We start from the raw sequence: 14,874 nt of genomic DNA on the forward strand, positions 1-14,874 counted from the left end.
GAGATTCATATTTAAATTTTTTTTAAAGAAACTTAAACCAAAAGACTACCAGAAATAAATGAATACATCAAGTCATACCGAGGCAGCAAAGTGCTAAACCTTGAAATTGGAACTTGCAAAATGAAAAGCCATAAAGTATTATATCAAAAATGCAAATTAAAGAATACACCAAAATATATTTAAAAAGAAAAAGAAACAAGAGCACACTGAAGAGACGAAGAGAGGTTGGTTGTTGGTTCAATGGGTGTTTGTAGGTTCAAATTTCTAGTGGGAAAACTGGTGAGAAAATCTTACGAAATGGAAGGTAGCCTTACTTTTCAAACTTGGAGAAGAGGAGTTGTAGCCTAGGGATGAGATCTCGCATAAGTCTTCGTCCAAAACAAAATCGAGGAACTAACAAGGAAAAAATTGGAAATATAGTGCAAAAATTGGAAAAAAAGAAGAAGAAAAGATCTGCGAAAATGGGGAAACAAAATCAACAAAGATCGTAAGAAAAAGGGGAGAAGCATAAAATAAGGATAGCTGATTTTGATCTACCATTATCCATAGTTTTCTGGCTAAAAAGGTGTTGTTTTTCTCTGAAAAGTGATGCAGACTCCAATTACACCATGGCTTATCTTTTCTTTTCTTCAAAGAAACAAAAAAGAAGAGGGAGGGAATTCCCCATTAACGACATTAACATTCGTACTAGATGAAAGTGCCCCTCTCTCTCTCTCTCTCTCTCTCTCTCTCTCTATTAACAACTGTGCAGATGTCATTATCCTATTAGTCCGTACTACAACCTGGCATTGCCACGTGGTATCACCGTATCACTGTATAATTTCTCCAAATCAAGAGGTGTCTTTTGGATTTCTTACAAATTTATGTTAACACAAAATTAGAAATATGAGCTTCTTATTCTTGAATAGAAATATTCATTGAAATGTCACCTGAACTTATACTTTAGTTTTAATTTGTCACCTAAAAATTTTTTTTAAGAGAAATGTCACTTGAATTTTTCAAAATCCATGATTTGTCACCTCACTTTAATATCATCAAATTTTCCAACTATTTTCAAGGGTATTTTAGTCTTTTTATTTTTAAGATTATTTTTAAAATGGAAAAATCATTATAAAAAATTGTGAAAAGACCCTTGAAATTTATAAAAATTATATATCTTTTCACATTTAACCCCCGACCATTTTTACATTTCAGCTTTATTTTTTTAATAATAATTTTTTTCATTTTTAAAATATCATTGAAATTGAAAAGACTAAAATACCCTTGAAAATAGATGGAAAATTGGATGATGTTACACTCAGGTGACAAATCATGGATTTTGAAAAATTCAGGCGACACATTTCACTTAATATTTTTTTTTTTCAGGTGACAAATTGAAACTAAAGGTATAAGTTCATGTGACATTTCAAACAAATATCCCTCTTGAATATAATGCTTTTAGTGTCTGGATATTCCTTTTCATTTATCTAGGATTTTGTTCCATTGAACTTTTTCAGAGGAAGAAATTTATAGAAGATTTGATATAAATTCAAAAATCCAACCAAGAGTTGGGTTTAGTCCACACATTTGTTGTTGTTAATACAAGTCCTTTGATACTTTTGTGCTACATAGGATTTTATTTCATTTTTAGACTTTCTGTGATGTAGACATATAATTTTTTTCATTTTAAAATGATTTTGTTGTTCCCATTATGGGTATGAAATTGATTTGTATGACTATATAACTACGATATTTTATCATGATTTCAATTTAGGGACATAAATAAGGTAATAGACTGATTTATGTGACAATAATTACGAGATTCCATATTTCTTGTGATTGATATTGACTTTTATGTGTTCTTGCTTGGTTAAGCAAGCCCATCACCACATATTATAAAGAAATTTTTTCTTAATTAAACAAAAATTAGAGGAAGACAAAAGAATTACATACTTCTAGACCAATTGTATTAGGTTTACCAATTCCTGTTTCCAACCTCCAATGTTAAAGAAGGCATTAACCGCATATGTGAGAAATGCACTTTTGGACATTGCATGCTTATGCTCAAATCAAAAGTTGAGCTTTAAACTCTTTTTTTTGGTCAAGGGAAACTCTATTCATTCATAATGGGAAACATTACAAAAAGAGAAAAACTCAATCCAAATGCAGCCCAAAACCAACAAATACAGCAGGCCCAAAGAAACAAAACCAAAGAAACAACAAAGCCCAGAAAACTTTAAACAAAAAAACCCTAGAATTAGAACACAAAGCAGCCGCCACCCAAAGCAAGCCAACACCACCACCAGCCGATCCACCACCACCAAGGAGAAGTAAACGATACCAAGGGGTACCAAAGAGACCGACGGAAGATGGGGTGAGCAAGCCACCCGCGCGGAAGCGCTCCCATAATCCAAGAGGCAAGTGCAGCCACGAACCACCACGGGAGCGGCGGACGCGAAACCAAGAGCAAAGGTGGGGTTGAAATCGGTGACGAGACGAAGTCTCTGGCCAAGGGTGAGCGTCATCACAACATAGGAGAGGCGAGGATAGTGGAGATGGAAGAAATGGATGGTGGACAGTGAAGGTGGTTGGGGGAGAAAAGAGAGGGAGAGATGGAGGAGATAGGGTCTCATAGAGGGGGCTTAACTTAGGGAAAAACGGAAAAAAGCTAAAGGAAACCGAAGTGGAGGCAAGGAGCCCCAGATCTGAGACAGAGCTCAGGGGAAAAACACCCATAACGGGTGGGAAGAAGCCAAAGACTCTCAAAATAGAGGAGGAGGAAGAGAGCTCTCTAGAGAGCTCTCTAAGCTTTTCTTTTCAATGCCGTGAAAACTGCTATAGTTGAGCTTTAAACTCAGTGACCAATGCATATACATGTTCTTTGCATAGAAGATGGTGAGGGTCCGTGTCATGGTGGTTTTTACCTCTTCATATAAGTTGCAAAAGTACGGTGATTTGTGATTTGTATTTTGGGTATTTGGCTTTAGTATGTGGGTCTCTCGCATGGTGCATTTCTTTCTTCTCTTATTTTGCCTCTTTATGTATCTAAGCTATAGGTATGATGCTTTATAAGCCCTTGTCCTTTTATCTACGTAAGTTATAAGTAACACGTTTTATGATTTGTCTAGCAAATTTTGTGTTTAATGTACCAGAATTCTAGGTACTGACATGAGTAATTATGTTGATTTTTGTGTTTTGTATATTAGAGCATCCACAATGGGCTCCCTAAATCAACTTATTAGACAAATTTTAAGAAAGAATTGGAAAAATACAACTCAAACCATGCTCCATATCCACCTCCTAAATAGGGATACCTCTAGGAGCTCCTAAATTCGAGGAGAGAAAAGGGACTCCTAGTAGCTCCTTATAATTTAATGCTTCTTTGTTTTATGCATAGTTTAAACTTTTAATTAATGCTAACTATTTTTTTTTAAATATTTTTATAGAGATGGACCAATCATATTGAATTAAAAAATATATATAGTATTTATGACTCCCTAAACTAAGGAGTATGATTAGAGTTCAAATTTTATAGAGAGCTCCTAAAATACCTTTTCTGCGTTTTTAGCTAAATTTTAACTAAAAATTAGGGAGTATGATTGTAGATGCTCTTAATTTACCTATCGGTAAGGATAGGCAAGTTTATATGTCTACGTAAATTCATGTCTTCATCATTTTATCTTATGCATTGTACCTATTTAACATATTCTTGTTTTTATTACCTTTGGGTTAGGTTACAAGTTCAAGAAAAAATTGTGTATTTGTTAAATGAGTTTTTACCACATACATAGATAGATTGTTTATTGATGATTTCTTTTTATTGTTGCAGGTGTTTTATCATGGAAATAAAAAATTTAGAAGTCAAAATTTGAATGAGAAAAAGATGCCTGAAATCATTTTTTTACATTTTTAGTTTAAAGGGCAAAATTGGTATAAAAATTGAAGAATGAAAGCTAAGAACTTGAATAAAAAAAGAGAGAGACTTGGACTAGACCTAATGGCAACCAAACATTTTGGACTTAGATCTAAAAGGCCCTAGGTTCTAAAATGGACGTCTCCCTCGTTTTGTAAACTCTTATGATAGAATTGTAGGAAATATAAAACAAAACATATATATGTCTGTGTTATATAATATAATTTGTTGAAGGAAATAGTAGTATATTTTGTTTCTTATGAATCTGATATTTGTTATCGGGATGCTCTCAAGTACTAAATTCCAAGACATGTGAACCATCTTATATTACACTCGTGATCACACAGAGAGAGAGAGAGAGAGAGAGAATATATAATACTGAAATATATATAAATGTTTAAAGAAGAAAAGCTGGTTTGAGCCCCCTTTGGGAGCATCTGCATCTCAGAATGACATAAGACATAAACCTGTAAACCAAGATGAAGCACACCATGACCACCACATTCCTCCACCTACTTTTTTCTTCATACCCTGCATCTCTCAGAACGTCCTCCCCTGTGACCATGCATTTCCCAAAGAAATACTCCAAGCACTTATCAGAGTTAGAGAACTCGTTGACCAGAAACCCTTCGAACGGATACTTAAACAGCGATATGTAATGCATGAAAATCCAGTAGCTTGGAATCCCATGCTTTGATATGAAGTAGCCAGAGAAGAGAAAGAACGATCCCATGACGCCCGCGATGACGGAGTTTCCCACGATGAAATTTGGCACGAGTGCGCTGAAACACACCACCACTGAATTCGCAGTGTATAATATCAACCATATCAAAAGAAGGAAATGAAAGAAGGCCATGAAGTTGGGGTTGAGCCCAACAAGCCAGTACAAAGGCACGGTGAATAGGATGGCCAGGATAAGCAGAAATGGCAAATAAACCAAGCCATTGGCAATGGCGTAGGAGGAGACTCTGTAGCTCCCGCAAGAAGTCTCCTTCATCAGAATTTCCCTCTCTTGCAGAAAGATTGGCAGTGCTTCTGTGGTGCATGAAAGCAAGAATGTTAAGATGAATGCGAAAAGACCTACCCTTTCCTCTGCTCCCGTTAAATCATGTTTGAGGTCATAAAAGATGGAGCCCAAAACTAAACCAGAGACGAGCATTTGAATGGTGCGGCAGGCAAACAGCTCCTTTGTCCGGAAGATGTTTTTGGAGAATCTGTGAGTCAAAATGATGGTTTCTTGCAATCTCGAATTCGCAAAATCGGGAGAATCTTGGTTGGGTTTATTGTTGATTCCCATTTCTTCGTGGTGGAGATTATTTACCTTATTGAAAGATTGTTCCTTGTTAGACTCCTGAAAGAGCTGTTGCAGGGTCAACTTACCACTAGGACTCGTCTCGCCTTCGCCTTCTCCTTCCGCTGTGTTATGATGTTGACGATGTTGTTGTTGATGATGTTTTTGAATGGTTTCGATGGAGTCCATGGCGAACTCAACGAGGTTGACATGGAGAGGAAGCTCCAATCCCATGAGTCTTAAATTCAGGCCCAGCTGATCCACAGTGCCATGGTGGAGCACCGAGCCCTTAGCCAGCAACACAATTGAATTGAACAGCTTTACAATTCTGAACCCGGGTTGATGAATACTCAAAATTACGGTTCTGCCCCGGGTTTCAGCCATACTCTTCAGCATATCAATGATCTGAAGCGCAGAGGTGCTGTCCAGTCCCGAAGTTGGCTCATCCAGGATGAGCACTTCAGGATCATGGATCACGTCCACTCCGATCGAAACCCGCCTCCTCTCTCCACCGGAAATGCCCCGAACCCTGTCGTCTCCGACTCGAGCCCGGGCCACTTGACTGAGGCCCAGCTCTTCGATTAGGGCCTTCACCCGGGAGCTGAGCTGAGCTGGAGGGACTCTCAGCCTTAGCTTGGCGCTAAACATTAGGGTTTCTTCCACCGTGAGCAAAGGAAATAAGGTGTCCTTTTGTGTCACGTACCCGGAAACCTTCTTGAACTGAGCTTTGTCCACTGGCTTTTGGTTCACAAACATTGAACCGGTTTGCGGTGTGATTTTGCCTGCGAGAATCTCGAGGAGAGATGATTTTCCAGCTCCGCTTGGACCCACAATGGCTAGGATTTCCCATGGCCTTGCTCGCAAGTTCACATCCTTTAGCACTTGTCCAACTCCTCCTCGTCCTCCTCCCTCCGATCCTGCACCTGCAACCAGAATATCATGATCATCATCTTCCACTGCCACTGCTACTTTTGCTTGCTTCTGATGATCAAGCGGTTGGCGTTGATTCTGGCTCGAGATCTTAAAAGGTTTCTTCTGATCTGATCTGTTGTTGTTGTTGTTGTGTGTGTGAATCTTGTAGCTGATGCCTACTGCCTCTATCTCACTGCCTTGTTTCTTCATTGAAATATGCAACAAGCTCTCAGTTTCTGCTGTTTTTTTCTCTGCTAGCTTTCCACTCTCTCTCTCTCTCTCTCAAGCTCAATATATTGCAAGCTAAATAAGGACTTCTACTGCTTTCTGTTTTTTTTTTTCCTTTTCCTAATAACATTTAACATCCAGATTTTTTTTTTTTTTTTCCATTTGGCCTCAAGTGCTTTTTCAATCCGTAATATACATTTTGTTTATATAAATAATACAAATTTATAAAAAAAACCCAATCCTAGGCATGTATTTATAAAAAAACTCAAGACTATTTAAACATAAAACACACCCAAAATCAACCCCAAAGTTAACTTTTTGGGTGTGTTTATAAATGGGTTTTAAGTGTGTGTAATGATGGGTTTTGGGTGTGTTTATAAAGTGTTTTGGGTGTTGGGTTTTTTTATAATTTCAACCTCCATTTTGGGTGTTTTAGTGAAACTCCCTATAAATAATTCACGTGCATATTTATCTACTTTCTATTTCTGTTTTCCATTTTTGTCTTGGAAAATTGCATATATATAAGATATAGTTCACGTGGCTTGCTCAGTGGCATCTGTTGGTTTCTCGTTGTACACTTTTGTTTTTTTATTTCTACTCTCTTGCGATTAAATAACTTGAAATCTCAATAATATCTACACATACGAAAAGTTTGTTTTGGTCTGCATATGTCATCCAATTTGTACAGTTGTGATTATAGAGACTACTTTATATCGGTTCTACTTTGGACCATGGCCTAGTGCTGTCTCCACACTTTACAGCCTGGTAACTTATTATTATGAAAAACAAACATGTATACATATCTAGACAAAGTTTAATTATTTGTTAATCTTCTCTTCAAATATACCATTTGTTGGATAAAATGTTGAGTCCCAATCAAAGACGGAGCTAGAATTGTATAATTAGAATGATCGAAGTAGAAAATACAAGTATATAAAATACCTAAATATTCAATAGTTTCATGATATATAATATAATAAATGAGAGATAAAAATATGGAGGGGGGATGGGCTCCGGGCCACTCCAGGCCTAGTTTCAATTCACCATAAATAATGTTAAGTAAATATATATATATATATATTTTTTTTTTTATATAACAGATTTTCTTTTATATGGACGTCCATAGGTTATTACCGTGCAGACGTCCAGACGAGAGAATAATTATTCTACATAATGTTATACATAATTAATACATACATTTTAAATAATAAGATGATTATTATATACTTTTTGATTTTTGTTGTTTTGGAGTTTAAACACTAGTATATATGATTAATAATTTTATGGGTGATGACACGGCAGAAATTTGGAATTATACGTGGAGTAGGAGTAGGATGGGGTAGGGTAAGAGGCTAGCTAGGGACTTGAGCAAGACATAAACCAGAGTGATGAGTGGCCCTCCAATTATATTTGTGGCTGAAATCAAATCATATATACTAACCGTACGTACTACTGCTTAAAAATAAAATAAAAAACCAACTCTTGGACATGTTTTTGGCATTTTCTTTCTATTTTCACATCGATTGTCTTCGAGTTTCAGACTCTCATGGGGCTTTCGCTGCCTAAACTTTTCGCTTGCATGCGAATTACGATTACATTTTCACCACACAATTTACTTTGACGTATATAAATACTAGATAACCAAAGAATCTAGTGCAATTTTAAGCCTTCAATATTCAAGTGCAATGATCTTTTAAAAAAAAAAAAAAAGGCATACATTGTATATTAATTTCAGTTCTTAAAATTGAATTTTGATTGCTCAGTCCGAAATACGAAATACGTACTAGAAAGAAGCTGTAGGTTTTATAATAAAGGACTCGAATGAAAAATTGGTGAGTTTGTTCATATTGGTTATTCGTAAGAGTTTAAACATGCTTTATTTTGGACTAATCACATTTCTTAGAAATTTTTTTTGCATGTTCGTGAATCCATGATGTTAGAAGGCTTTTGCAAATTTCTATACATAAATTCACCTATGTTCGGATGTTATTACTGTATTAACACCATGTATTCTACTACCCTCTTTTCTTTTCTCCTTGTCTATAATAACGTCCGTATAGAAGAAAATATACGTCTTGTAGTTTTCTTTTATTTCATGGCATATACACACACAATCCATTTTCCATGCAAGAAAATAACGTAAAGAAAAAGTGACGGGGAATGAATCTTTTATGTGGACGAGAGAACCCGAGAGATCTTAGTCCATCTTTTTGGGTGGATTAAAATTCTCTGTGGTTCTCATTCAAAATGATTTTGATTTGTCTTCCACTTTTTTGTGTTTTCATTTTACGTTTGGTTTGGTGGGGCTGTCTTTTTATTATATAATAATAATAACATGAGTTGATTTTAATTTTTTTATTAAAAAAACTTGTCTGGATTTGTGTTATATTTTTTTATGCGACTGGTTGTAGCACCCGTGAACTCTATTGTGTGGTCAGGGAGCGTCCTTCGCAAGCCCACCACCAGTTGCCAGTGGACCCCACGAAAGCCATTCATCTCCATCCGTCCGTTGACTATACACAACTTTGGCCCGTGAACCCATCATCTTTTCTTTCCCCTTCTTAGTTGCCAACTGCCTTAAAATCTTGGGAGATTCACGAATATAGCCAAAATAGGAGCTGGAATTATAAAAAAACTCCACATGGAATGACTTTAAACACACTTAAAACTCATTTACTACATAAGAAATTAGTGTTTAAATTCTTATAAATTACATGACTGCCATTGATCAACTTAAAAAAGAAGACCAATACAAAAAACTTAAATAGCACCCAAAACAAGCCCAACCCAATTTTATAAAAAAACACAAACAATTCATTACAACACAAAAGGTCTTGAAAACCACAGTTTCATTAACGTGTCATGTTAATTAATAATTGTAATGTTCTACACCTTTATTGTCATGTTGATTAATTGTTGTAATGTTCCAGTTTAGAGTAATAACACTGTCATGTCATGTTGATTAATGGCTATAATGTTCCAGTGTAGGGTAATAACACTGTTAGTTTCCTATAATATCCTATTTCTAATGCATGTTTACCCTTGTAATGTTCCAGTGTAGGGTAATAACACTGCTAGTTTCCCATGATATCTTATTTCTAACGCATGTCTACCCATGTAATGTTCCAGTCTAAGGTAATAACGTTGCTAGTTTATTGTCATGTTGATTAATGGTTGTAATGTTCCAATCTAGGGTAATAACACTACTAGTTTATTGTCATGTTGATTAATGATTGTAATGTTTCAGTTTAGGGTAATAACAATACTAGTTTCATATGACATCCTATTTCTAATGCATGTCTACTCCTGTAATATTTCAATCTAGGATAATAACACTGTTAGTTTCTTATGACATTTTATTTCTAATGCATATCTACCCCTGTAATGTTCTAGTCTAGGGTAATAACATTGCTATTTCCTATGACATCCTATTTCTAATGCATGTTTACTCCTATAATGTTCCAGTCTAGGATAATAACACTGCTAGTTTACTATCATGTTGATTAATGCTTGTCATGTTGCTATTTCTAATACATGTCCACCAAAGAAAAGATGAAGAAAGAACAAATCAGACCAACTCAAAACAAGCTGAGCCCAGATTATTAATACTATTATGTCATAAAAGTATATTGTTAATACTCAGTCATAGAAGTACATTGTTAATACTCTGTCACAGAAGTACATTGTTAAACAAAAATGAGATTCATAACTAAAATAGTAACAAAAGTTGAATCGATCATCAAAACTTAAAATACATTTCGAAAATCAACTAAAATCCGAAGAGAAACACATAATTGAAGCAAAATATCAAAAATCTCAAGTCCAAACCAAACAACGACGACGAAGATAACAACAACGACGATGTGGAGAAAGAGGAGTAGAGCTAAGAGCATCTGATCGAGGTTTGTTCGAGGTCTTGAACAATCAGAAAAAAGAAAAAATCAATAGAAACACGATTTTAGAACAAGAAATCGAATGTGAAATATTGAAAATTATAGATTAAAGATGAAGAATATAGTTGGACCTGAGACTGAGCTTCAATGGATGCTCCTCTTGCTCCAACACCAGAGAAAACACCAGTGAGAAAGGAGAAAATAAATCTGATTTAGATTTTTGGCAGATTTGGTTTTTTTGGCAAATCTAGTTTTTTGGCAGATCTAGGCATATTTGGTTTTATGGCAGATCTGATTTTCCTCTCTTAAATCCATAGTACAAGGATAATATAGGTATTTAACACACACAAATAAACTAAAAAACAACTATTAAATTAAGCTGTCAATTTTTGGGTTTTTTTTGGGTGTGTTTATAGTTTTTAAATAGTGTAGGGTTTCTTTATAAAACTATGTCTAAGATTGGGTATATAACTAAATTTCTATAAAATCTTCTCAAAAGTTCTGAAAATTTAAAATCAACCCCAACAATATCATATTCACAAACCTGAAAAAAATTCTCCCTTTATACTCTCTGTACATATAGCAGTGTAATTTTTGCATATTCTGGTGTGGTTGGTGTACCATCCAATACACATGGAACATGTGGAAATATTATCCAATATGCATAGGACTTAAAAATAAAATATTTCCACATATTCCATGTGTATTAGATGGTACACCAGCCACATGGTACATAAATATAAAATACCCCTTGGTTCGGCATGCCACATGTATGGCTAATGAGCAAAGACTGCTTCACTATATTTTCTATATTGGCTCGTGCATTGAATTTCCTGATAATGAAATTCTCACGTCTAATCTCATGAAATAGGAATGGAGGATGTTCATTCCCATGTTTGGGAACGTTGAGAAATGAGTGTTAGAGTTTGAGTGGAAAAATAGTTTCCTACACTCTTTATAAGAGTAGGGATCTTTCACTATAATAAACACAATTGGGTTTTTTTGAAGTGGGCTTTGGACTTGTTGACCTTATTTAAATTAAATATATATTTTTATATATTTAAGCTTTTGAACTTCGAATAACTTCAGTTAGTTTGAAATTCAAAGTTCAGACATATATGTTTGAACATATATGTCCAAGGGGTGTCTTAGGCTTATTTAAATTGCCAAACGTATAGAGAACAAAACCAACTTTGAAACCCAATACATCTCACACAACACTGAAAACCATTGAGAGTACCCATACTGTAGTTCGCTAGATGCCAAAATTCAAGTGCTAGAATTTTGGTTTTGATGGTTGTATCCTAGTGGATAGTCATTTGCAAAACCACAAGCACAGGAGTGGGGGCAAAATACTGTCTAAAGACATAGCAAATCTGCTAGCCTCTATCATCTCTACAAGTTAGTATTTCTGGTTAATACAAACTCTTGTATCTGTAATTTTCTGCTGTTATATATTGATTCATTTAAAAGCCTTATATATATATTATGTTATATTATACAAGTTACTGATTGTTTCCAACAATGACGACCAAGAAAGGTCATTTTTACTCATTCCCATGTTTGGTTTGTGTAGTATTAAACATGAAGAGTTGTTTAGCAACAATACTTTTGATTAGTCCAAAAAGAAAAAGAAATACAAAAAGTTTTTTTTAAAGATCAAAAGTGGTATTTGAAAAGTATAACAAGAGAAAGTTTATCCAAAAACACTACATTAAATGATTTCCCATGTTGGAGGAAAAGAATTCCCAAGGTGAGGCAAGGGTATAAAATTTCCCCGTATATGGGAAGTTCATAGTCATGAGTCAGGTATTGCATTCCCAAAGATGCACTTACCAGACATGGAAATGCAATTTCATACCCATTCTCAAGCTCCTAAACCTTGAATCAAACGACAGGAATAAACAGAAAAATGAGACTCAAAAGAGCCCAAATAGGTAGGGAATAAAAATATATGAGGACAACCCCAAGATAGGACAGGGAGTCAATCCTACACAAATTTTTATTTATTTTTAATTTGGTGTAATTGTAGAAAGTTAAAGTGTATAAACTCAAATATTGGTGTTAAATGAAGGAGTTTGGAATTTTTGAAATTAAATTAAATTACTTTTTGAGGTTATTTTAAATTATTGTAAGTATGAGAAAAAACATTAGAAATTTTGTTCAAGTAATTTTGACAAATTGAGGTGGTAGAAAAATAGTAAATGTGATTTTACATGTCACGCCCCGAAATTCCGGTCACGTTACAATGGCAAGTGCCTCAAGAATTATGATAATACAATACATAATCACCTGAGCGTCATATTCCCAAGTATTCATGAAACACGTTAAACCCTTCTATTAGTTAAAATAGGTTGGATTAGAGTTTTATCGATCTCGGGAATTAAAACAAAACACTTTCAAAATAAACATTTACATTATACCAACCTCGAGGTTACAAAACTTATAGTACATTAACCTCTCAGTTAAGACAAGTCTATAAGCCGTGGGTCCAATGCGTTCAACAATTTCATAAGGTCCAATATAACGAGGACTCAACTTCCCACGTTTCCCGAACCTCATAACACCTTTCCACGGAGATAATTTCAAGAACACCCAATCACTGACTGTAAATTCAAGATCCTTGAACCAGTTATCAGCATAACTTTTTTTGTCGATCTTGTGCCGTTTTAAGTTTCTGCCTGATTACCGTTACCTTGTCTATTGTCTCTTCTATAAAATCCAGTTTCTCCAGTTTTCTCTCACCAACATATAGGAGTCCTACACTGTCTTCTGTACAAAGCCTCATAATGTAACATCCTACATCGATCAACGGAGAAGGGGTGATGTGCCTTATATGTACATGCCCGTCTCCATCTAGCACAAGGCTTTTTGGGAGCTCACTGGCTTTGGAGTCATGGGAACTCCGAAGTTAAAAGAGTTTGGGCTAAAGTAATCCCTGGATGGGTAACCCATTATGAAGTTGCTCATGAGTTTCCATAAACAAAACTGTGAGGGCATAGGGCCCAAAACGAACAATATTGTCCTACGGCGGAGCCGATCCGGGGTGTGATAATTTGGTATCAGAGCCACTCTACCATGTGGTGCGAGTGTGACGACGAGGATGTCGAGCCCCTAAGGGGGGTGGATTGCAATATCCCACATCGACCAAAGGAGATTGAGTGATGTGCTTTATATGTACATATCCGCCTCCATCTAACACGAGGCCTTTTGGGAGCTCACTGGCTTCAGAGTCATGGGAACTCCGAAGTTAAGTGAGTTATGGCTAGAGCAATCTAAGGATGAGTGACCCACTGAAAAGTTGCACATGAGTTCCTAGAAACAAAACCGTGAGGGTAGAGAGGGGGGTCCAGCGGACAATATCGTGCTACGGAGGAGCCGATCCTGGGATGTGACAATTTGGTATCAGAGCCACTCTGCCGTGTGGTGCAAGTCTGTCAAAGAGGACGTCGGACCCCTAAGGGGGGTGGATTGTAACATCCCACATCAACCAACGGAAAGGGAGTGATGTGCCTTATATGTACATGCCCACCTCCATCTAGCATAAGGCCTTTTGGGAGCTCAATGGCTTCAGAGTCATGGGAACTTCAAAGTTAAGCGAGTTTGGGCTAGAGAAATCCCAAGATGGGTGACCCACTGGGAAGTTGCTTGTGAGTTCCCAGAAACAAAATCGTGAGGGCATGGGGCCCAAAATAGACAATATCGTACTATGACGAAGCCGATCCTGGATGTGGCACATAAGGGAGCCATTTCGATGCTCGAATGATAAACTGTTATTTTGGGCAAACTCCATTAAAGAAAGGTGAGTATCCTAATTTCATTTTAACTTAGAACCTAAAGCTTCTTGTAAGCTTTTCCAAAAACGTGAAGTAAACCGAGCATCTTTATTTGATACAATGGACAAAGGCGCTCCATGCAACCTCACTATCTCATCCACAAAGAGTTTGACAAGTTTAACCAATGAATACATTTCTTTGATGGGTAAGAAGTGAGCATATTTAGTGAGTCGATCAACTATCACCTAAATTCCATCATGACCCTTCAGGGAGTGAGGAAGCTTGAAAACAAAATCGATTGTAATATGTTCCCACTTCCATTCAGGAATTGGAAGGGGTTGCATAAATGCAGTTGGTTTTTGTTGCTCCGCCTTCACTTGTTGGCAAATTAAGCATATGTTCACATACTTAGCTATGTCCTCTTTCATACGAGGCCACGAATAATGCTCTCGAAGTGTACGATACATCTCGGTACTGTCTGGATGCATAGTATAAACTGAATAGTGAGCCTCATCCAAGATTTCCCTTTTCATAGCCTCATTCCTAGGTACACACAAACGAGTTCCCGTTACCAAGGCTCCATCACTTCTCACCGCATAATCCATCCATGTACCGTTCTCTACTTCTAGTCTTATCATACAAAGTATAAGGTCCTCCAGTTGGGCTTCAATCACCCGTTCAACAAGTATAGGTCTCACATGGAAACTTGCAAGTTACCCTCCTTCTTGACCTATTCCCAATTCCACCCTATCTTTTCTTAACTCCATCAATAGTGGAAGGTAAGCCATTCAGAGATGAGCTAAGCTTCAAACAGACTTTCTGCTTAGAGCATCCACTACGACATTAGCTCGACCAAGGTGGTACTCAATAGTATAATCATAA

The 14,874-nt window shown here is 36.3% G+C and overlaps 1 protein-coding gene across 1 annotated transcript; it reads right to left on the reverse strand.

The window, feature by feature from the left end:
• Window positions 1–4,254: 4,254 nt before the first annotated feature.
• Window positions 4,255–6,430, reverse strand: ABCG5 (ABC-2 type transporter family protein). Its single transcript, XM_008229178.3, has one exon. It carries the CDS (start codon window positions 6,303–6,305, stop codon window positions 4,290–4,292), a length of 2,016 nt encoding a protein of 671 aa, XP_008227400.2. The 5' UTR covers window positions 6,306–6,430; the 3' UTR covers window positions 4,255–4,289.
• Between the last annotated feature and the right edge of the window lie 8,444 nt (window positions 6,431–14,874).

The sequence above is a fragment of the Prunus mume genome, linkage group LG3 (assembly GCF_029339155.1).
Source record: "Prunus mume cultivar Tortuosa linkage group LG3, ASM2933915v1, whole genome shotgun sequence".
Lineage (NCBI taxonomy): Eukaryota > Viridiplantae > Streptophyta > Magnoliopsida > Rosales > Rosaceae > Prunus > Prunus mume.

Coding starts and splice junctions, on each gene's coding strand:
- ABCG5 (XM_008229178.3), bottom strand. CDS start 6,305: ATGAAGAAACAAGGCAGTGAGATAGAGGCAGTAGGCATCAGCTACAAG.